Source organism: Enhydra lutris, unplaced genomic scaffold (genome assembly GCF_002288905.1).
Source record: "Enhydra lutris kenyoni isolate GAN:26980312 unplaced genomic scaffold, ASM228890v2 scaffoldscaffold19, whole genome shotgun sequence".
In the NCBI taxonomy this organism is placed as follows: Eukaryota; Metazoa; Chordata; class Mammalia; order Carnivora; family Mustelidae; genus Enhydra; species Enhydra lutris.
Window position 1 is genome coordinate 5,214,861 of NW_019154103.1, and position 25,224 is coordinate 5,240,084.

Genomic DNA, 25,224 nt, shown 5'->3' on the forward strand with positions numbered 1-25,224 from the left:
TCTTCTAGGTTTTTCTTAATTCCTTTAACATGTGAGTAGATGACCATGATACAAGAAAGCAGTCTATAACCCTGGGCAAAGTTTGACATTATAACAAAAAAAGTTTTGTAACAGGTGCCTGGGTGGCTCAGTCATTAAGCATCTGCCTTCGGCTCAGGTCATGATCCCAGGGTCCTGGGATCAAGTCCCACATCAGGCTCCCTGCTCTGCAGGAAGCCCACTTCTCCCTCTCCCACTCCCCCTGCTTGTGTTCCCTCTCTCACTGTGTCTCTCTCTGTCAAATAAATAAACAAAATTTTTTAAAAAAGGAAAAAATGAAAGTCTTGTAACAAAATCAATGTGACACACGCCAGAATACATGGAAATTAAAATAGAAACGGTAAACATAGGTCTAGAGGCTCTTTCACCCACTGACAATTCTGCCTCTTGCTGGCCTGTGAGGCTACTCTATCTCAGAGATGCTGCCTGTAGTCTTTTCTCAAAGCTGGGCAAAGCCGGAGACAGCTTTGAAAGGGAGGGACAGCCTTTGCCCAGGAAAAACCGGAATCTGTGATCTAATCTATTTAATGATTCACAACCCAAACATACCAAAGACAAAGCACTAGCACAGGGGGCCTGGGCCTGGGGAGTGCTGGGAGCCAGCCGGGCTGGAGAAGCAGACACAGGAATGTAGCAGGGCTGAGGACCAGCAGGTGAGAAAGGAAAGAACTGAAGGCTCCGGAAGGGCCTCTGAATACCCTTCCTTCTAGGAGGCAGCCAGGACTCCCTGGCTTCTCAGCAAGAGTGCAGATTCCACACCCCGACGAGAGCACGAAGATACTTCATGTCTGTTGTGTGGCACATTCTGGAGGCAGCCCACGCTAACCACCATCAGGATTTGCCATCCAGGATACGCAGTGTGAGAGAGCCTGGGCCTCCTACTGGCATTCAACAGCCAAGCAGAATCTCCAGCTGAGTGCTGGACCACCTGCCCTCCACCCCAAAACCCCACTCCAGGCACCCATGAGGAAACACAGCTCCTGCCTCAAGCTTTAAGTAAGGATTAGTGGGCAATTTTTTTTTGGTGGATGAATGTGGAGTTGATTCTCAAAAAAATTTTTAATTCTTCCATCAAAGGATCAAAAGAAAAGAGCAGAAACCTGAGATTTTGAACTTTACAGGATCCGTAAAATTGTATTCTGTTCCAAAATTTGCCTTTGTTTTAATTTTTAAATATTTTAAATTATTAGCCAGTTAAGTTATGTATTTTTTCTTCTATATCTAAAAGCAAAATTAAGGTTTCTAGAAGATGCATCCTATTTGTACTGTGGTTTTGGGTATCCCTTTGAACGCCAATGGTAAGCCTGGACTGGCCTAGTCACCAAGCCCAGAACACACCTTTGCGTCCTTCCTCCTGCGTGTCTGCTCAGGCCTCTCTCCATGCCCAAAATGTCCTCCTCACTCTTTCCATTCACCTACCCATAAGTCCCTGATTATTCAAGCACAGTTTAATTTCTGTCCCATTTCTCCTATAAAATGCCCCTAGTGGCCCCCATCTAGATGCTCCTTCTTCTAAACTTGCTTCTATTCCACCCACATGACCCTGAAATGATGGCCTGTGTTATGGCTATAATGCATGTACCCTTCTCCACCTGCAAACATTCCCTGAGTTCTGTGCTGGACACTGAGTTGGACTAATGGCTCAATGTACTTTTTGTTCTGCTCCTGACCACTCACTACTACCAGTAGCATTTCTCCTACACTAAATGATTTTCAGCCTAGGTGCCTTGGAATAAACACAAGACCTTCTAGGTCCTGGTGTCAGAGCCACAGACATGGGAAAGGACTTTTCTTTTATTTTTTTTTTTTTAAGATTTTATTTATTTATTTGACAGACGGAGATCACAAGTAGGCAGAGAGAGAGGAGGAAGCAGACTCCCTGCTGAGCAGAGAGCCCGATATGGGGCTCGATCCCAGGACTCTGGGATCATGACCTGAGCCAAAAGCAGAGGCTTTAACCCACTGAGCCACCCAAGTGCCCCAGGAAAGGACTTTTCTAAACTGTACCCTTGGCCTTCCCAATTCCCAGGAAATCTGAATTTAAGACCACTCCCACCACACTGGGTGTTCCTTAAGAGAGACCCTATCTCATCTAGCTTCCGGCCTCCTCTGGAGACCTCAGCAGACAGTTATCTCAAATAAAAGAGTCATCATGCTTACTCATTCTCGTCACCAAGAAGACAAATGATCTCTCCAGGTCAGGTGAGCTCACCTGGCAACACCCTGATGATCACAACCTGCCACAAACACTAATCATTCCACTCCTTCCGGGATTCCCAGATGGGAACTCCGTACTGCACACAGGCTGCTCCCAGAGACTGGACCGTCCGCATGCCCCACCATGTAGTCTGCACTGTTAGCTATGAACCTGAGAAGCACCTTCTAACAGCAAACGTGACACCAAAGTGGGGTTTTAACTTAAAGTGGCTCCTGCAGAGCCTGGATGGCACAGTTGATTGGGCATTTGACTCTTGGTTTCAGCTCAGGTCATGATCTCAGGGTGCTGAGATCGAGCCCCTCCTCAGGCTCCATGCCCAGCAGAGTCTCTTAATATTCCTCTGTTCTTCCCCCGTTCGCTCACGTGTGTGATCTCTCTCTCTCTCTCAAATAAATTTAAAATTTATTTAAATAAATTTATGTAAATTTAAATTTAAAATTTACATAAATTTATTTAAAATACATTAAAAAAATAAAGTGGCTCCATAAAGCTGGCATTCTCAGTCCAAACACAGCACTCCCTTCTCCCTTCAGCCCCACTTCTTTTACACTTTTGACTACTTTGTGTGTGTCTGTCAGAATATGTCACCAGATCACAGGCTGTTTTGAGGACAGAGATACAGTTTTTGTTTGTTGGGGTTTGTTGTTGTTGTTGTTGTTTTTTGGTAGTCTCCATAGCCGTGGACATCATTTTTCATGTGTGTTCAAATTTTTGAGACAACCCTTATTTTATTTTTTAAGAATCCGTACAAGTAAGAAAGTCCTCTGGGATGGAAATGATAAAAGAAAAAAAAAATCACTGTACTTGGAACAGTCATCTTAGAGGAGGCTGATTAACTGTGGCCCCTACTGTGAGAGAAAAACAGAGAGGAGATCATAGAGATTACTGTTGGTTTAGAGTGAAAACTGCTGGGAAGAAATAAACCTGTGGTGCCAATAATCTCTGAAATATTTTCTGATTAAGAAAACATGAAAAAAAGAGCCCCATAAGGTTAAAGGTTGCTCTGTAAGAAGGGAACAAGCCTGCAAGGCAGAATTTCTGTATGCCACGCTTTGTTGGCGCTTTGCACCTAACTGCCAAAGTCAGCAAGACAGGCAACTGGGGTTTTTTTCAAATATATTTTTCTTACTGCTTTGGGCCTGGACAGGGGGTCTTATGCTTCTGAAAGCAGAGGCTGTCGGCCGGTCTGAGGCCAAGCACAGCAGGGCCATCTCCCGCAGAGCCAGGCCCTGGTCCCCACACCCTGGTAGACCAGCAAGTCTCCACGACCCCTGGAAGGAAGGGTCAGGAATCGGTCCTCGGCTCCCACAGGGCTTCAGACCAAGTTAGACAGCCGTAGCGTCACCGCATAAAGCCAGAGTGGAGAAGGAACCTGGGACAGGACACAGGCACAAGCTAGTCCCGGAACTCTGTACATTTCAGGTAAATGCCTCTTTTCAAATACAGCCACACGCAGGCGTAGCCGTTACCACCGCCTCCAGGAGAACCCCACGCGTGCGCAGGAAAACAGGGACGAATCAGACCGTTTGGGTTCTTCTGTAGTGAAAAGTTAGCCGTGTGAACACATTTTGGCTACTGTTGTTTTCTTAAAACCCTCTGGAATAAACCCCCATGTTCACATTCTAGAAAATGTGAATATAAATAATATACAGCCTTTGTTTTTCAACTGAAATGTACTAGTCCCTCCTTTGAAACCTAAATTTGAATCTTCCATCTATTATTACTAACATAGATTTAAAAAAAAAAAATTCCAGACCAAAAATACTTGCAATCCAGTCTCCTTTCTGGTGATTCACAAACTAGTAATTCCTAAACCGCTTCGTCCCCTCTTTCATCCTCCAACTGCTGACAGGTCTCTGCCCCCACAGCTTGCAGTGACCTAGCTCAGCCCCTTTCCCCTGCTGAGCTCGGTGCCCACGGGACTGCTTCCAGACAGAATCTGCTTTCACCCAGCTTTCTCCTCCACAGCAGGCTGTCCTCCTAACTCCCCTCTCCTCTTCCCAGGGAGTTTTGCCTCCAGTGAGTATGGAGGAGTAAACAACAGAAGAAATGGATCCATCTTAAATGTGGCCTCTAAAATGGAATGAAAAACAAGAAGCAGAAGTAAACCAAAATCAATTGGAAAGCTTCTTGCAATTTTGTCAATAATTATGCTCAGTGCATTATGTGTCTTCCGTTACCCATAAACTCCTAGAAGTATGAAAATGCAGATTATTTCATGTTTCTCATGATAAAAAATTCAAAATATCAATGATGCAATATTATATCATGGCCAATCATAAGCAATATAATAAAATTTCGGAGATCTATCTGATAAACTTAGGGAATGAGAAGCATCTTCGCCTTAGACTCTGAGCTTATGGATTCAATGGTTTGTCACAGAGACTACAAACACAAGATTGTTCTGGGAGCCCTTAAAATGTTTTAGTTATCATTTTCTCTCAGTATACTAATGAATAAATCTGTATGATTACTACTATTAATAATAATATTTTAAGGTGATCCAACAGTCTTTCAGCATAGACCTTAACATATGAAGTCTAAAGAGGTAAAATGGATTCATGACTTCTGGCTGGGGGAAACATCATTCTAGTCTCACAGTTTTAAACCATGTATTCTTATCTCCTTCTATGGTAGATGTGTTCAATAAAGGGACAATTGCAAAAAGAAAGTGTGGACATACTGTATGACTGATTCCCTTAACAGGTTTTCCTTAGCTTTGTCAGAAATGCATTTAAGTGTTTGAAGAACCAGAGACTGGCTTACCAGCAGTCAGCCTTCTTTGTTCCTGAGACAGAATTAATCTTTCTTTCTTTCTCTTTTTTTTAAGATTTTATTTATTTATTTGACAGAGAGAGAGATCACAGGCAGGCAGAGAGGCAGGCAGAGAGAGAGGAAGGGAAGCAGGCTCCCTGCTGAGCAGAGAGCCCGATGCAGGGCTCCATCCCAGGACCCTGAGATCATGACCTGAGCTGAAGGCAGAGGCTTAACCCACTGAGCCACCCAGGCGCCCCTGGGACAGAATTTCTACAGCATTTACAAGCCTGCCAACTGCATGAGGACATTTCAGTGGTGGAGGAGTTCTCCATTTGCTAGTACCCGTTCCTAAGAGGATTCAATATATGAGGGAGGAAAGATGAGAGATTTAGGAGAATTAGTTAAGATTCTCTATTGCTCTGTTTAAGAAACTAAATGATGTATTTTTTTTTTAAGATTTTATTTATTTTTATTTGACAGAGAGAGATCACAAGTAGACAGAGAGGCAGGCAGAGAGAGGGAGGGAAGCAGGCTCCCTGCTGAGCAGAGAGCCCGATGTGGGACTCGATCCCAGGACTCCGAGATCATGACCTGAGCCGAAGGCAGCGGCTTAAACCACTGAGCCACCCAGGCGCCCCTAAATGATGTATTTTTGTCTAAATGATGTATTTTGATGTACTTTGTCAAGGCTCAGATAATAACATCCAAAGCTTAGGTTCCGTCAGAAGTCACTCTGGTCAAGTAGAAATGTGCTGCTGAGCGGGATCCGGTCTGTTCTTCAGTGGTGACGTACGTCTGTGTTAGGGAAATTCTCCTGAGCACTGCAGGTGCCCATCCTTCAAATGACTTCACCCTCAAGTCACTGCGACAACCAAACCATTTCTGCACATTGCTAAATACTATCACAGAACTGCGCCCGGTCTCAGGAGGACTGTGGATCTGTGCTCTGTGGCCCACACGGGCTTCCGGGCCACATGAGTCTGTTCCTAGAAATGGGCCACTCTTGCGGCTCTCCGCACAGGCATCCCACTGCTGCGGAAAGGATGCCTCCATCCAAGGCTATCACCAGCCCTGACAAAAGGTATTTGAATGCAGAATGACAGAGCAATGAACTCTCCTAGTAACAAGAACTCAGGGATAACCGGTCCAAGCTCTCCTGCATATTTCTTCAATCTGCCCTTTCACCACCATCAATTTCCCCCCTGCCTTCACTCAGCCCCTCCTTAGCCTCCTACCACCTTCACTGTGGCAGCCTCCTAAAAGGTCTGCCTGCCTCCAACTATGCTCCACACTGACCCTAAAATGAAAATCTGATCCTGCTGAAAACCTGTCAATGCCTCCCTACAGCTTTCACTGTACCTTGGAGATGGCTTCCGGGCTGCACACAGGCTCTCCCGCCACGCTCTCCAGCCTCCCACCTGGCCATCCCCCTGCCTGCCCTCTGGGCGCCAGCCCCGCTGAGCCTCCTATGGAACTGCTCTCTCCCCTCTGCCCCTGTTCCTGTTCCCTTCCCACAGCGGAGAATGCTGTTCAGTCCTTCTCCCAACTGTACACTGTTTATCTGGCCAACTCATTCCCAACCTTGAAATCTCAGAAAGCCCCCAGGCCCCTGGGCTCTGGCAGGTGCTCCTACTATGTGCACACAATACTCAGGGTCCCACCCCAACACGCTTCCACAGCATCGCAATCATACATCTGCTTGTCTGCCTCACTAGCTTTGAGTTTGCCGAGGGCTGGAACTATGTCCTGTTTGATTTTCAATCTACAGGGAGAGACTGAGTAAATAAATGAATGATCAGCCAACCTGCATTCAACAGATCATGAAACTGAGGCTACCGTCTACATGACTAACTGGCAGGGAAGCTGGGGCTTCAACGCTGGTCATATCCTACCGGAGAAGGACTCAGAGGGTCATCGTTGTATACAAATAGCAGAATGCTATGCTTACAATGGGATAAGAGATATTTGTTAACAACACAAATAATCACACGTTAAAAAAAAGTGGCATTAATTTGCCAAGGTTGTAATTATATGTACTAGCGGTGTGGAGAGCGGAATAATTTAAATTTCTCTTGTTCTTTTTTTTTTTTAAGATTTTATTTATTTATTTGACAAACAGAGATCACAAGTAGGCAGAGAGGCAGGCAGAGAGAGGAGGAAGCAGGCTCCCTGCCAAGCAGAGAGCCCGATGAGGGGCTCGATCCCAGGACCCTGAGATCATGACCTGAGCCGAAGGCAGAGGCTTTTACCCACTGAGCAACCCAGGCGCCTCCATTTTTCTTATTCTTATTTTTATTCTTATTCTTATTTTTCTTATTAGATTTTTTCAAGTCTGTTCCTAGAAATGGGTACATTTACCTGAAGTGAAAACACTCAGAAGAGGTTAAACTTCAAATCCAGATGGTTTCTGGTATATATTTTATATAATTATTTTATATAATGTATACATTTTATATATATGTATGTATAAATTTATATACACACACAAAACACACACATATAGTTGATCCTTAAACAACACAGATTTGAACTTCTGGGTCCACTTATATGCAGATTTTTTCCCCAATAAATATAGTACAGTACTATAAATGTACTTTGTCTTCCTTACGATTTTCTTAATAATATTTGCTTTTCTCTACCTTACTTTATTGCAAGAATATAGTATACAATACAAATAACATACAAAATATGTGTTAATAAACTGTTTATGTTATTGGTAGGCCTTCTGGTCAACAACAGACTATTAGAAGTTAAGTTTTTGGGGAGTCAAAAGTTCTGTGTGGATTTTCAGCTGCCCAAGTGCCCTTAATTATTCAAGCACCACTTGTAGATGTATATGTATACATACGTACGTATTGGACTTCTGCATATATGTATATTATATATACAAGCTATTTAAATAATTACGATGTATACAATAAACATATATACATTCCTTGTTAGGTGAATTCTTGAGGTTTGAGTAAGTTACCTGAGATCTGAGGTTCTCAAATTTTTGTATACAGAAGAATCACCTAGATTATTTTTTTTAAATAAGGATTCCTAGACCCAGACCTCAGGATTTCCGATTTGGCAAGTCTATAAAGTCTGAGAAGTTGCATTTTTAAAAATGGAGGTGAAATTCACATAACATAAAATTAGCCATTTTAAAGTATACAGTTCATAAATAAAAACAAAGCTGGAGACATCCCAATTCCAGATTTCAAGTTACATTACAAAGCTACAGTGAACAAAACAGTATGATACTGGCACAAAGACAGACACATATACCAACAGGATAGAACAGGATAGAAAACCCAGAAATGAAACTACCACTATATGGTTAATCAATCTTTGACAAAGCAGGAAAGACTATCCAACTGGTAAAAGATGATCTCTTCAACAAATGGTCCTGGGAAAATGAGAGCAACATGCAAAAGAATGAAACTGGACCACTTTCCTACACCATACACAAAAATAAATTCAAAATGGATTAAAGACCTAAATGTGAGACCTGAAACATAAAAATTCTAGAAGAGAACACAGGCAGTAACTTTGAGCTTGACCAAATCACCATAGTGATTTCTTTCTAGACACAGCTCCTGAGGCAAGGGAAACAAAAGCAAAAGTAAACTATTGGGACTTCATCAAAATAAAAAGCTTCTGCAAAGCAAAGGAAACAATCAAAAAACAAAAAGACTACCTACAGAATGGGAGAAAATATCAGATATTTGCAAATGGCATATCTGATAAAGGGTATTCAAAACATGTAGAGAACTTACAAAACGCAACACCCCTAAAATGAATAATACAATTAAAAAATAGGCAGAAGACAGGGGCACCTGGGTGGCTCAGTTGGTTAAGTGGCTGCCTTCATCTCGGGTCATGATCCCAGGGTCATGGGATCGAGCCCCATGTTGGGCTCCCTACTCATCAGGGAATCTGCTTCTCTCTCTCCCTCTGCTGCTCCCCTGCCCCCATTCATGCTCTCTCTCTCTCTCTTTTTCTCCTTGTCTCAAATTTTTAAAGAATGGGTAGGAGACATGAACAGCCATTTCTCCAAAGAAGACACACAGATGGCCAAAGACACATGAAAAGACGCTCAACATCACTTCTCAGGGAAATACAGGACACAACTACAATGAGCTATCACCTCACACCTGTCAAAATGGTGAAAATCAACAATGCAAGAAGTAACATATGTTGGTGAGGATGTAGACAGAGAACCCTCTGGCACTGTTGGTGAGAGTGCAAACTACTAGAGCCACTCTAGATAACAGTATGGGGGTTTCTCCAAAAGTTAAAAACAGAACTGCCCTATGATCCAGCAATTGCTCTACTAGGTATTTACCCAGAAAATACTAATTCAAAGAGATACATGCATCTTGATGTTCATAGCAACATTATTTGCAATAGCCAAATTATGGAAACAGCCCAAGTGTCCCACTGACTGATGAACAGATTAAGAAGACATGGAATTATATGTATATATACATATATACATACATACATAAACACACACACACAATGAAATATTACTCAACCATATAAAAGAATGAAATCTCACCAGTTGCAATGACAGAGCTGGAGAGCATAATGCTAAGAGAAATGAGTCAGTCAGGGAAAGACAAATACCATATGATTTCACTCATGTGGAACTTAACAAACAAAACAAATGAGCAAAGAGAAAAAAAAAGAGAGAAAGAGGGACAACCAAGAAAGAGACTCTTAATGATAGAGAACCAACTGATGGTTATATGGGGGGGGGGCGGTGGTGAAATATGTGATGGGGATGAACGAGGGCACTTGTGATGAGCACAGGTGATGAATGGAATTGCTGACTCACTACACTGTACACCCAAAACTAACACTACACTGTATGTTAACTAACTGGAATTTAAATAAAAACATTAAATAAGGGGCGCCTGGGTGGCTCAGAGGGTTAAGTCTCTGCCTTCGGCTCAGGTCATGATCTCGGGGTCCTGGGATTGAGCCCCGCATTGGGCTCTCTGCTCAGCAGGGTGCCTGCTTCCCCTTCTCCCTCTGCCTGCCTCTCTGCCTACTTGTGATCTCTCTCTGGGTGTCAAATAAACAAATAAAAATCTTTTAAAAAAATTAAATAAGTAAAATGGATATAAGGAAGACTGTATAACAGAAGATTAAAAATGAATGGGACTTGTAAAAATAAAATGAAATAAAATATGCTAAGTCATATGAAACATTAAAGATGTTTGGATAAGAAAAAAAATAAAGCATCCACTTCAGCCACATTTTAGTACAGTCACAATGTCATGCAGCCATGTCCTTAGAGACTGCATTTTTAACAAACTCCCCACTTCTGCAGGTGGTCCTGAGGTGGCAAACTCAGAAGAACCACCTCGAATTTTCAGATAATGAAGACAGAGAAGCCTCGGGGATCCCCCTCAGATGATAAAAGGAGATAAAAGGAGATAAGGAGATAAAAGGAGATTTAATAAAAGAAAAAAGTCAGCTTTCCCAAACATCTAATTCTAAAACACATATGCCTTTGCCTCGACCGTTCACGAAATGGAGCTAGTTTATTCAGGGTTATTTCAGGGTTTCTTGTACTAATGGATCCAACATGTTTAGATGTACCCAGTATTTTCATGCCTACAAAATAGGGCGGTGCTAAGCGAAGTCAAGTGAGAAAAGTGGAAGAAATGAATCACTGCTCTAAAATCAGCCAGATCCAGGCCCCGTTTTCTTGGGTTTTAGTCACATTATTATAGCACATTACTAAATTCCACTTCAGGCAATGAAACTGTCAAAGAACACAGGAAAAAGTCTCCAGAGGAAGAACTGCAATAAAGTTTCTCCTCCTGGCCAAACTCTTCTCCACATGTGAGGGAAACTGGTTATTCTGATAAGAGTTGATATAAATATATAATGGCTACATAAAGATGTTGAAATCAATTACAGTTTTCTCTTCAAGGTTTTAGAATCCGTTTTCCTAGTTTTAATTCATGATCTAGTTGCTCCAGAGTGGACTCTGATTTTAGCTCATTTTACTCAAGGTCAGACTTCAGTGAAGATTCCTGGAATCTAGCAACTGTAAAGATCAGCCTGGTGACAGGAGCCGTGGTTAAAATGGTGTCTTCCTACCAGCCACGAATGCTGCTGCTCTCCAGCGATATCCTACTAAAATAACACAGACATAGAAGACAATGGAAAATAAGCTGTGATGAGTTAGAATGAGATGTAAACTCATCACAATGTGAAAAACCAAGGCTGAAGGACAACCTGTAATACCCAAGAGACTCTTGGGAGAAATTTCTATAAGCAGTTAGGCCAAAGAAGCTGGGCTGAAGAAACAAGGGCTGGCAACTCCCATTTGCCTCGTGACATGGGGCCACCCTGCCCACCTGCAGGACTGCAGCCTGGGAGGGGACAGTGCTAATTTTTGACGTGACCAGAGAGTTATTGCCTCCTCCCTTTTCTAGATGCAGTAAGAGATCACATCTCCCAGAAAACAATGAGTAGGAGAAGAAAAGGATCTGACACTGGGGCACACTGTGTCCTGGGAAATGCCCCTGAAGTGAAGCCCTGAAGGTATGGAGATCAGAAGAGACTGGTAGCTGTGGACGCTGGGGTTCTTCTAGCATTTCCAAGAACCAGGTAGTCAAAAGGGAAGAAAATGTCAAGTACATCAATCAGATTCACTGCAGTGTAGAACGCTCAATGCCCAAGGCCACTGGGACTGGTGGAAGCTGTGCACATCACCCTGACCATAAACGACAGGTTTGAGAAGGAATTAACCAGAGAACCATGATCAGAGGCCAAGAGATGGCCACATACTCTGTGTGGACAGATCCATCACTGCCTATACTCAGAGGAAGAATACATAGCTGATAATGATTTAGAATGAAAATGAAGATTCTAGCAGAGGTCTATTCAGAAAGATTCAGGAGAAGCATAGTTCTATGAATAGGAATGCAGAAAGCCCAAAGTAGAGGTAAGGGACCATGGAATGAACTAAAAAGGAAAAGAAGAGATGCAAAAGCTCAGCTGATTATGGCTAATAGGTATCGACCTTAAGTAGATCTACACTTAAATTCTGACTCTTCCATTTGTTAGTCCATTCGGCTGCTCTAACAAAAACCACCGACCAGGAGGCTTATAAACAACAGGAATTTATTTCTCAGTTCTGGAAGCTGGGAAGACCAAGATCAAGCACCCAGGAGGTCACCTTCTGGTGAGGGCCCTCTTGCTGGTTCATAGCCGGTGTCCTCTTGCTGTGTCCTCACATGGAGGAAGATGCTAGGGATCGCTCTGGGGTGACTTTTATAAAAGCACAAAACACCTAACCATTAGGTTACTAATGTAACCTAATCACCTCCCAAAGGCCCACCTTCTGACCCCCACATGTGAGTTGGGGATGGACACATTCAGACCATAACAGTAGCCTTGGGCAAATCATGTAACCTCTTTAAGTTCTGGTTTCTTCACTTATAAAATGGGGATAAAGAAACTATTTCATAAGGTTAAACCTTGTGAAACCTAAACCAAGGTGAAACCTATTTCACAAGATTAAACTCAAGGTTGCTTTGAGCTTTAACGCTAACAACATGACCAATAATGGGAAGTGTAAGGAAGGCTCTAGAACAGTGCCTGGGTATGCAGTAAACAAGCAGTGGTGTAGTTGTTGTTGTTGTTATCATTATTATTATTACAAGTGTAGAAGAAAAGGGAACTGCACTGAGGCAAAGGAAGGATTGCAAGAAACTAAAACTACAGTTGATAATAATTGACATTGGAGATCCTAAAGAACAGAAGCCAAGTGGCAAAAATGTCTGACAGATAATGCAGAGGAGATCCAGAAGACTGAGAAAAAAGGGGAGAGAACTGAAAATAATGTGAGAGAAGCTGAATCAGCGATTCAACCTATTAATTAAAGCTGTTTTTGAGAAATAAATTGAGCAGAACTAAAGCAATAAGCTAAAATATGTACAAGGAAAACTTTCAAAGCAAAAAATAATCTCAGCCTGCAGATCAAAGGGCTCATACAGATGAGGCAAAATTAATTCTTAAATATTTTAAAAGACCTACACCTAGCTGTAACTCAGCAAAAAAATTTAAGCTAGGGAGATAATTAAAGAAGAAAAATCCTCCAAAAAACGTTCCAGGGACCAGCCCAACCAGAGAGCTCTTTCAAACAATCTGTGAGCTGTTCCAGAGCATAAAAAAAGAAGGAAAAAAAAATCATCCCAGGCATTTTAAAATGAAGTTAGCATAACCGAGACAACAGACCCAACAGGGAGAAGTCTCCAACCCCACTTTCCCTTCTGAATCGACGAAGTCCTAAATAAAGCCATAGCAAAGTGAATTCAGCAGTATAAAAAATGGACATATACATGATTAAATCGGATTTAGCGAGACAAAGGAAAGATGGTCCCAGATTAAGGTACCTATTAATATATCATAGGGTTAGTATACACAGCAGCCTTATTAGAAGGTAATTCCTGTTACCTTCATGCAAAGCTTCAAAAATTATTTTTGACAACCTGAATAAATAATACATTATGGATGTTTATGAAAGAGCCAACTATGTAAAATACGGTTATACAATGCATTTGAAATTATATAAGAAAAGATTGTAAAATACTGCTTCTTTCTAACTCTCACATAGCATGAAAACATGTTATGGCCCCTCTTCCCAAGCATCCTCGACAGCAGTAACCATTGTCACAGGAGCCACTTGGAGATATTTAACAGTTTTCCAGAGGTACTGTCTCTACTTCTATCTGAGCACTTTGCAGTCTACGTAGGATACATTTTCATTTCAGGATATCATTTATCCTTAAATTGCATAACTGTGATCTGTACAACAAAGGCTTGCTTTGTAAACTTACAACTTTCAATTCTTGCAACTGTGAGGTCATTTCCCGGGAATGATTACTAAATCAGTATTAAATGTCTTGGCCTCCTTTCTTATTGATTCTTTCTATGACCTCTATAAGCATTCGGTTCCAGACCTGATTAAAGTGCTTTACCATGCTGCTCAAAATAAAGTAAAGTGAGAAGACTCTCAGAATATGAGAGATCTTATAAGGAATCAAGTATAAGATGTCTCCATTTCTCCGGGAGAGGGGAAGTTTGGGGGAGGTTGGAGGGAGACACATGGTATCTCCCATTCAGCTCGTTTCATAGCAGAGCATGCTCAGAAACTTGGAGTGTTGTATCCCAGTGAAGCAACCTCCTCAGAGTGATGCCTTTCCTGCCGTGCCCAGGCTCCTCAACAGATCAATATGGCAGCAAGCCATGGGGAAAGCTCTGCTATATCGTGAGATCCAATAAGAATATCTAGATCATCATCGGCATCATCTCAGCAGACAGCCGTGGAGCCAGAAAGGTTGCTGCCTGGCTTTGCCTGGCTGTGTGGCCTTGGGCAGGTTACTTAGCCCCTCTGTGCTTCAGTTCTCACATCTGCATGGTGGGATAATAGTAGTCCCCAGGTATTATTGTGAGAATGAACTGAGCTAGGTCATGTCAAGCACTTTAAACACTGTCCTACACAGAGTAGGCACTCAATAAATGCTAGATCCAATAACAATGCCTGATTAAAAGCAAAACAAAACTACTCTTTTTTTTTTTTCAAGATTTTACTTATTTATTTGAGAGAGAGAGCAACAGAGAGCACAAGCTGGGGGTGGGGGGCACAGAGGAAAAGGGAGAAGCAGACTCCCCATGGAACAGGAAGGCCAATGTGATCAAGTGGACTCTTAACCCACTGAGCCATTCAGGTATCCCCAAAACAGAACTACCCTTAAAAAAAAACAAAAAGCCTATCAGATTGAAGCAAATGAAAAATCTACCCACTTCGGCATAATGAAAATGTCTGGTGTGGAGAAAATGTTCCCCTAAACACACACACCACAAAAAACACAAACTATGAGTAGAATACCCACATTAATTCCTCAACATGTCATCACACAGGCCTCATGTTGTCACTTTACAATAAAATTCACCAGAAGACAAGTCCTATCCTCACCCTTGGAGTTTCCAATCACATTTTTAGGTTTTAGTCAAGGATCACCAGGGATTTGCCTTTTTCATAAAAGACAGGCCAAAGAAGATTCAAATGGCCTTAGAAGGAAGAGAGGCAATGCTGGGAGTATGAGCAAACGTAAAAATATATATGTGGGCTCACATATATACACACATACATACACGTGTGTATACACATATCTACCCACACACTCACACCAACACACAATTAATAGCTAAGACCACAGGCTTTGAAGAATGAAATTATTACATAGAAAGTAAAACAGAACTTTATAAAAAAGGAATTATCAGAAAGTAAGAGTTCTTGATAATGAAAAAATATAACAGTTAAAATGAATTTAATAGGAGCGCCTGGGTAGCTCAGTGGGTTAAAGCCTCTGCCTTCGGCTCAGGTCATGATCCCAGGTTCTTGGGATTAAGCCCCGTGTCTCGGGCTCTCTGCTCAGCAGGGACCCTGCTTCCCCCTCTCTCTCTGCCTGCCTCTCTGCCTACTTGTGATCTCTGTCTGTCAAATAAATAAAAATCTTTTTAAAAATTTAAAAAAAACAAATAAAATGAATTTAACAGAAAAGGTTACCAAATAATGATAAGGAAGTTTCCCAAATAGTAGAAAAAAATAAACAGGAGAGTTTGGAAAAAAATAAGGAAATTAGAGGATAATCTACTAACCAAATAATAGAAGTTCTATAAAGAGAGACTAGAAGAAAGATAGGATGGAAGGTCAAACAATTCTGAAATAAATAATACAAGAATAGTTCCCATTAAAAGAGGCACCTTTAGTTTCAGATACAAAGTGTTCTCGGAGTGCTTAGCATAAGTAAACCAAGATCTACACCCATTCGCTCATTACAGGGACATTTTATCAAACTGTGCCTAACAAGACAGAAGAAAAACCATGAGTCTAACAGAGGAAGAATCACAAGGGCACTGCCAGAATGAAAATTATTTTCAAACACTTTCTTTCCTCCTTCTTCTTTTCTGCTTTTTCTCTAATCAACGTGTATGAGTTTTACTCTCAGAAAACAATGTTAGTACAAAAAAAAATCTATACTTGGCCACTCGAGCCTCGATTTAAATGGTTCCATTTCTCATCTGTCTTCTTAATGTCACAATCTGTCTCTCTCATACGGAACCACTCTACTCAGCACAAGTCCTAGTCACAGAGGACGCCTGGGCCGCAGAAACAGCAGAGAACAAGCCACTCTAGGAATTCACTGCCCGGCTCATCTGCGTCGGAGTGACGTCTGCTCATACTCACGCGGGTGGTGAGAGCTTGTTTTCAAGCGTTCTGCCAGAATATTTTGATATCTGAAGGAAGAGGGGGAAGGCCCATAATTCTTTCCCTTAGACACATTTTTCTACCCATTATTATCATGTCTCCGTTCGCACAGTTAACATTTATTTTAATAAGGAACTGCTAAACGCAACAATTTGTCTTCATTCCGTTTATCGAATACCACATCCTGGGCTTTGCCAAGAGATGATTTTCCTATTGACAGACTTACCTGTGGAGAAGATGAACACCGTGTTGTTCCAGAGCCCGTGGCTTTTTAAGGCTGCCGTGACATTTCCCACTGCTTCATCCATAAGAGACACCATTCCTGCGTAGTGATGTCTATTCTTATCCTGGATACATTTGTATGGTTTCAGGTATTCCTCGGGGACCTGCAGGGGCTCGTGGACAGACTGAAGAGCAAGGTAGAGAAATAGAGGCTGGAAAGAGAGTTTATGCAAATCAGATAGGAGGGTATGAAAGCCTTAAATACAGAGACAGAAGTCCAGATTTATCAGTTAATAAAAGTAATATCAAGGCAAACCACAGAATGCCGTGAAAATATTTGTAAATCATTTATCTGACAAGGGACTTGTATCCAGAATATAAAAGAACTCTTACAACTCAGTAAAAAAAAAAGACAATTAACCTAATTATGAGATGGGAAAAGAACTGGAATAGACATTTTTTCAAAGAAGATATACAAATGACCAATAAGCTCATGAAAAGATACTCAAAAGTTGCCTATAGCTGTAGCGAGCTGGGGTGGTGGGGGGAAGAGGAGGGGTGGGTGAGTGCTGACAGACATGAGGTCTCTTTTGAGGTGATGAAAATATTTTAAATTTAGATTGTGGTGATGTTTGTACACCCTTATGAATTTACTACTGAATTATATACTTTAATTGGGTGAATTTTATGGCATGGGAACTATTAGCATCAATAGATACTAAAAATGTAACAAAAGACACAAGACAAAAAATTAAAAATAAAAACTTGAGTTCTAAAATGGCCTAGAAGGCTCTGATCCAAACAAATAATAATAATACCAATAATAACAACTATATATTAAATGTTGTTTATGTGCTAGATACTATGATACTGATTTACATATTCTGTCTCATATAATACTCAAATCCAGCCTGTTACATCCATTTCACAGATAAGTTAACTGGGGCTTAGAAAGGTTATAGGATTTGTCCATGTTCATATTAATTGCAGAGCAATTTCTTATGGGAAACTCCACCATTATGGTGCAGATATGTACCAAGAGATGCTTTAGTTTATTGCTTTTGCCAAAAAAAAAAAAAAAAAAAAGGGGGGGGGGGGGCGTCTGGGTGGCTCAGTGGTTTGAGCTTCTGCCTTCAGCTCGAGTCATGATCTCAGGGTCCTGGAATCGAGCCCCGCATTGGGCTCTCTGCTCAGTGGGGAGGCTGCCTCCCCCTCTCTCTGCCTGCCTCTCTGCCTACTTGTGATCTCTCTTTGTCAAATAAATGAATTAAATATTTTTTTAAAAGTTTCCACACTTTCGGAGAGAGTTTAGGATTTTTCATATGAGAGAACAAGTGAACACCATACCTTGCTAGTCTTTGATCAAGGACCAAACATAATCCCAATTTAATTCCTGGAAACTCAGGATTGTGATACGCTGAGTTTTACCTTTTACCTTTTACACCAATTTATAGCATTTAACATTAGTGGTATTCCAGCCTCTCCTTTTTTAACGAGCCTTTCTGAAAACACTCTTCTTCATTGAGCTCCTACAGAATTCCTTAATGGGTTGAAAACCCTCAAAGAGACAACAAGGGTTCAACCCAAGAATAATAACACAATTCTGTTAAAGTATTTGAGGCATTTAAATCTCATAAATGAATGGGGAAAAGTTAGAAACCAGACTGGGGTGGGGGGTGGCTCATATTTCATTCTTCATTACTGTTGAGATTAAAAAAAAAAATTCTGTATTATACACCTTGCTAGATAGAGTAAGGAATATACATATAGAGAGCTCAAAAAGATACCCAAAAGATTATTTTTAGTTCAGATCTTTAGATCTTTAGAACTTGGCAACACCTTTTCCCCCAAATCCAAGTGTTAAAAACAGCTGTTACATATCAAAGTCATCACTTTAAAACCTATTTCTCGAAGGAGGTTAGGTGATGGAATGATAACTCTGATAACTAGAACCTAGGCTTCATTTTTCTAACCCGTCCACAGGAGAACATTCCAGGTCGCAACTCCAGAGGTCAATACTGCAATCTTTGACACTGCTTTAGCTCTGCCAGCGCCCCCCCCCAACACACACCCTCTATACTCCAGCCACACGTAGAGCACTTCTAAGCTCCCCCAGACCACAGTCCAGGGAACCCCAGCACATGCCCTGCCGGAGGGGCGGTGGTGAGGAAGGAAGCTGGGCTGAGACGCCTGGAGGGGCGGATAGGTGCTCCGGGGCATCGGTGGGCCCCGCGGTGAAGGCGAGGGTCTGCAGCGGGAGCAGCCGTCGGGGACCTCAGCACTGGGTCAAACCAAGCCCTACCACCAGCCACGGTCTGGATGGGGACAGGATTATAATTGGAAGGCTACCACAGTTTGGGGCCCACATATTGTTTTTAAAATCAGGAAATACCACATAAAACTCCGTGGTCTAAAAAAATAATATTCTTTAAGAATCAGAACTCCAACAACTCCTTGCCCATACTCCATCGGGTAACGAACAGCTGGAGCATGAAACGGAGGCCTCACTCTCAAGTGCTGTCCAATTCCTAGAGCCTCCCCACTGTTCTCCCTGAGGGGCTTCACTTACTTAGGTCAGCAGCCCGTGACCCAGGCGGGGCTTCGCTGGGCAGGGGTGGAGGAAGAAGATGCGCTCATCCGGGTCATTCGCGGCAACGTAGCAAAGCACACAGTGAAGGAGAGAAAGGGGAAAGGAGGCAGGGTATTCCCAGCCAGAAAGGAGGCAGGGTATTCCCAGCCAGTAAGTGATCTCTAGAGGTGATGGCCAGGGAGGAGTGCTTACGACCACATGGGGTGGGGGGGGGCATGATTCTCAGACCATCATTAGAGACTCTTACAAATATTCAGTATGGGGGCTCTTGGGTGGCTCCGTCAGTTAAGCATCTGCCTTGGACTCAGGTCATGATCCCAGGCTCCTGGGATGGAGTCCCACATAGGGCTCCCTGCTCAGTAGAAAACCTGCTTCTGTCTCTCCCTCTGCTGCTCCCACTGCTTATGTTCTCTCTCTGTCAAATAAATAAATAAAATCTTAAAAAAAACAAACAAACAAAAAAAAACAACCCAGGGGTGCCTGGGTGGCTCAATCGTTAAGCATCTGCCTTCATCTCGGGTCCTGATCCCAGCATCCTGGGATGGAGCCCCACATTGGGCTCCCAGCTCTGTGGGAGGCCTGCTTCTCCCTCTCCCACTTCCCCTGCTTATTTTCCATCTCTCACTGTGTCTCTCTCTGTCAAATAAAAACAAACAAACAAAAAACCCCAAGTAGTCAATCTGGAAATCATTCTACTCACTTTGTTAAATACAGCAGAACATTACCTGTTATTAGTTTCCTTAGGGACCCCTTACTCTTGAGGGGTCAAAGTTTATAAAACTGCAGCAACTCCCCCATTTTTCCAGGGGTCAAGCTTGTTTAGGTTCAAACAGAAGGAATATAGCTGAGAAGAGGGAGTGAAAAGCACCTCTGAGGGATGTGGACTGTGACCATCTCTGGCCCTGCAAGGGCCTCACACTGCCACCAACCACATCCTAGAAACTTACAAGTTTCTTACAAACTTACAAGGAACACCTCGAACAAAACAAGTGATCTTTTTCCCCCATGTCACCAGCAGTCATCAAGGACCATTCAGTGTGTGGGTGGACAGACACACATCAGTTCGTCAGGAGGTGGCAGAATGATGTGCAGTGCAGCCCTATTAATAAGGTGAGGCCCAAGCAACACAACCAACTGGCCTGCAGCCAGCTGAGGTAAGATCCTTGCTGCACAGTGAACATACAAAGCTGATTTCCCCATACCTGCCTATGTAGGTTCAGCTCACTGTTGACCTAAAGCAAGCAGCTGCCATCCTGAGGACAGACTCAGTATTACTATGCTATCTACTGACTTGAGTTCCAACCCAGGCATGCCTCAGCCTTTGGAGACCCGTGGGCACATTCTGACCTGACAGACATTAAGATTCAAAACATGGTAATACTGGAGCTGATTTTGACCTCCACGGACCTCCAGGTCTATGCGGGACCCTGATCTTTCTCTTGTTCCTTCTTGGGTCAAGGTCCCTGCTGTGACCAAGCCAGTTACAGCTACCGCCTTTCCAGCAACCCTAACTATAACCCTTTCAGGATCCTTAGAAATACAAAACAGAGTCAAAGAGGGGACTCATGACCAAATGCTTAAGTATTACACAAACTATGACATTATTGCCTAAAGTTGTTAGCGTGTAAGTAAGATGCTAAGGGTTCTTTTCCTTTTCTTATTATGCCATAGGTCTCCTAATACCTACTCTAAATATCCTCCCCATGCTAAGAAACAGATCCCAGTGAGGAAGGAAGTCTTACTTTCTTTAGTATATTTTCCTAATTTAAAGTGTAAAATTTCAAAATAGAGGATGCATTTTTTAAATCATTGCTCTATTGTTGGCTTTCAAATTAAGACATTTCTTTCCAACTCATGTCAGGAAAAAATGTCTACCACTAGAAATTCACATTTGCTTTAAGAAGCTTCCAGTAGGGACGCCTGGGTGGCTCAGTTGGTTAAGCAGCTGCCTTCGGCTCAGGTCATGATCCCAGCGTCCTGGGATCGAGTCCCACATCGGGCTCCTTGCTCATCAGGGAGCCTGCTTCTCCCTCTGCCTCTGCCTGCCATTCTGTCTGCCTGTGCTCGCTCTCTCTCCCTCTCTCTCTCTGACAAATAAATAAATAAAATCTTAAAAAAAAAAAAAAAAAGAAGCTTCTAGTAGATTCGGTTTATGAGAAAAAACCTTTGTTTTTATTCTGCAGAGTGTTGGGGGGGTACTATTTTTAACTGAAGGATATGTTATGGACATGTTGCTTTTACACTGTTGTGTTAGTACTAAGGGAATTTTCCTGGAGAAAAAAAGACATTCCCTCCCAACACATGTGCCATGGCTATTAGCAGTATCTCCCTGAATCCAGCACCAACTGTGTTTCTGTTACAAAATACCTCCATATGCTCTTTTCCCCTCAAGTGCTCTTTAAAATAGGCACATTTTTAAGATGGCTTGTGGATACTTCATGTGTATTTCTATAATGATTTCCATCTTAGGACAAGTTACTTATGCTATAGTCTCTATAGAGCACCTAAGGAATTAGCACAGAATTAGATTCAACATTGGGATAAAATGAGGAAAAGCCCAGCTCCTGGAACTATGGGATGCATCATTTTACTGAGAACTGAAAATGTAAATGTCTGCATTTGTGTCTTAAACAAACATTCTGGGGCTGTTCCTTGGTACTGATTATTTCATTCATTTATGTCTACACTTGAAGCTCTACCTTGAGGACGTGGGGAATGCTGGACACTGCTTCAGAATATTTCAGACACTGTTGGAAAGTCCCCATCCTCTCATCTGGCAATTCCCATAATGCTACCTATGAGCAGCACTCTATTACTAACTCGAGTTTGGATGGCTTGCGGGCTCTTCGGGACTCATTTCCCCCAGTTCCCGTGCTTCCCGCAGCACACCAGATAAGGCAGCCCACCCACAAAGAACTATTTCACCCAGCTGCTTCCTCTTATCCGATTAATGTTACAGGCACTGTGAGAAAATACTCCATTGTTGCCTATTGGGAACTCATTTTTACTGTAGGCGTATTATAGCTGTTGCATGATTAAGGTGGTGTTTTACTATAAGCTGGAAAAGGCAGTTGGCTTGAGCTTGTCCCCTGTGTTTGAGGGGGGTCAATAGTGCCGGCACATTCAGAATCACCACTGGGAGGGAGATGGGGGCAGAGAGGTAATTAAATACCAATGATATCCTCCCACCAGCACGAATAAATCACAATATTTGTTATTGGTCTTTATTACAAGCTTTTCAGATAAGCCCGATACACTGTCAAGATTGGAACTGTCAAGCTGAATCATACACTGGGGCTAATAACATCCAGTCTCGGATATGAGCTGTGAACTTGGGATGCCTGTTGAGTGCACTGAGCTTGGTAGTCAAACAGCATGGGTTTAAATTCTGGTTTGGACTCTCAGTAGCTCTGTGACCTTGAACAAGTCTCTTGTTTGCTTATCTGTAATAGGGTGCCTAACTCAAATGAAAGAACAAGAACCACAATTCCCTTAAGACCTCATCTTGTTCTTTGGGCTTTCAACACTATCTATAAAACACCTACCATACAGAAGAAAACTGAGAACATAAACCAATTACCTAGCACAGTTATCTTTCCAGCTCTCTGAAAATTGGTTCAGATTGACATTTTTTAAAAAAGACTTTAATTATTTGAGAGAGAGAGAGAGAGAGCATGCACATAAGTAGGGGGAGAGGCAGAGGGAGAGGCAGAAGCAGACTCCCCGCTGAGAGGGTGCCCAATGCAGGGCTCAATCCCAGGATCCTGTTAAGGCAGACATTGAACCAACCGAGCCACCCAGATTCCCCTGTTTAAAACCTGCATATGTCCACATATGTAAGAGAGTGTTCTGATCTTCCAAGTTCCGCAGGAAGTGTGGCTACTCCAAGACGTCAGCCCAAGGTGGGCTGAGGACAGATACAAGGGAAGACCTCCAATACTGAGTTATAACAGGCAAAGGCAAAGCCAGGAAGAAACTATGTCAAAAAGGGAGTCACCTGCCAGGTACCGCTTCTGAACAGATATACAAACCTAAACCCAAACTGTGATCTGCCTTGAGGCCATTCAGTAATTGTCAAAGAAGCAAAGTGCAGAAAACTAGGAGCACCAGGTAATACTGCACATTCTGTAATTTGCTACATCAGGGTCTTACTGAAGGACTAATTTCATCAGTGTGCTACTGCAAGTCTTAATGAAGCCACACTGTGGACCAATATCTGACAAGATGAATCTGTGACCCAATTTCAAACGTATATTCAGAGAATTTAGTTTATGAAGGTAACCCTCAGTCAACAACAGCAACAGCTACAAAAACGTTTAGGGCAATTCACACTCTTTTCCATTTCTACCTTTAGATTAAGTCATAAGATTTTAGTACATGGCTCATCGGTATACCACATTCATGGAGTGAAAGACTTAATATTGTTAAGACATTCATTCTCCCCATGTTGTTCTACAGAAGCAAATCCAAAAGGAAGTGGATGAAATCCAAATCCATGCAGGAACTTTCTTGGTAGAAACTGACCAGGTGATTCTAAAATTAACATAAGAATGCAAAATATCTAGAATAGCCAAAATAACCTTGGGAGGCCAAATACAAAGAGGACTTGCCCTGAACCCAAAGTCTGTCTATCTCTTAACAGAAAGTTTGCCATAATACAGCCTCATCGTGTACACAAGCCTATCATTTTAAAAAGTCAACATACTAATTGCTTATAGCACATGCACATAATACACCAAAATTATAAAACTATGTATCTACCAAAATACTGTAGACCCAGTATTCCTCAAAGCGTCATCTGAGGACCCTTGGTGTCAGAGTCAACCTTGATGAGTTTCATTAAAAGGCTGATGTGTGGGAGCACCCAAGTGGCTAAGTCAGTTAGGCCTGTGACTCTTGATCTCAGCTCGGGTCTTGATCTCAGGGTCATGAATTCAAGCCCCACGTTAAAAATAAATAAAAATAAAAATAAATTAATTAATAAATAAAATAAAATCCTGATGTATGGATTTCCCCTAGACCTAAGGAATCAGACCTTTAAAGAGGGGTTCCAGGAATTTCTATTTTTATCATGCTCCCCAGGCAGATACCAATACACTCCAAAATTTGAAAACAACTCCCCTAGAATTTATTAGATTTTTTTCCCCCAACAAGCACCTTTTTCCTACACTCACCTGAAGAGATGCTATCTTTTTTTTTTTTTTTTTAAGATTTTATTTATTTATTTGAGAGAGAGACAGTGAGAGAGAGCATGAGCGAGGAGAAGGTCAGAGAGAGAAGCAGACTCTCCGTGGAGCTGGGAGCCCGATGCGGGACTCCAGGATCATGACCTGAGCCGAAGGCAGTCGTCCAACCAACTGAGCCACCCAGGCGTCCCTGAAGAGATGCTATCTTAACACAATTTTGATATCGATAAAGATGCAAGACTTACCTTCTCTGGTGGGTGGTTAGCTATGAGGGCTGTAGCTCTTTCGGTAAATACGTTTGTTGAATACATATTTTTATATCCTGTTGCGACTTCTTCACCATCTCGAAAATCAAGAGCACATCGTGTGACATTTAGAGCATCAATTAATGTACAGCGCTCATGGGAATAGTAATCTTCACTACCTAGGAGATAACCTACAACAAGAATGGGAGATGAAAGTAGTCAGCATAGCATAAAACTTGTTAAACAAACTAATGTTTCAGCATTTAATTGCCTAGTGCAATTGATTAGCCATGACAAGGCTAATCAAATGACAAGGCTAATCAGAGCACCACTTCTTAACATCTCTATATTTGCTAGCAGGAGGCATTAAAATGTTACTGTAAAAAAATTCAAGTTCATTCCTCCTCAGTCAAGTCTTTAGGACACAAGGCTCTGTCATGTAACTCTCAAAGTGGATGATTCCAAGTAAATCCATTTTAAAAAATCAGAGTTTAAATTCAGTAAAGGTGATAAAATCTTAATCTTTTAAAGATATCTAATGGCAAAAACAGCATATGGTTAATGTGATTTCTTACAAGTTTTTACTCTGAGGTAATCACATAAATAAACACAGCGTTCAAATAATGTTGATATTGACCTTGGGAGACTGGCTTCAAGGTTATTTAGAGAAGCAGTGCTGGGAG

At 42.0% G+C, this 25,224-nt stretch overlaps 1 protein-coding gene across 1 annotated transcript in view; it reads right to left on the bottom strand.

The window, feature by feature from the left end:
- LOC111148285 (arylsulfatase B) overlaps positions 1 to 25,224 on the bottom strand; it is a 168,872-nt gene that overhangs the window by 119,462 nt on the left and 24,186 nt on the right. The window contains exons 3-4 of the mRNA XM_022504765.1: positions 24,542 to 24,732; positions 16,525 to 16,732 (exon numbers count right to left, since the gene is read on the bottom strand). Of these exons, the coding sequence (XP_022360473.1) occupies positions 16,525 to 16,732; positions 24,542 to 24,732 (399 nt within the window). The remainder of the gene's footprint in view (positions 1 to 16,524; positions 16,733 to 24,541; positions 24,733 to 25,224) is intronic.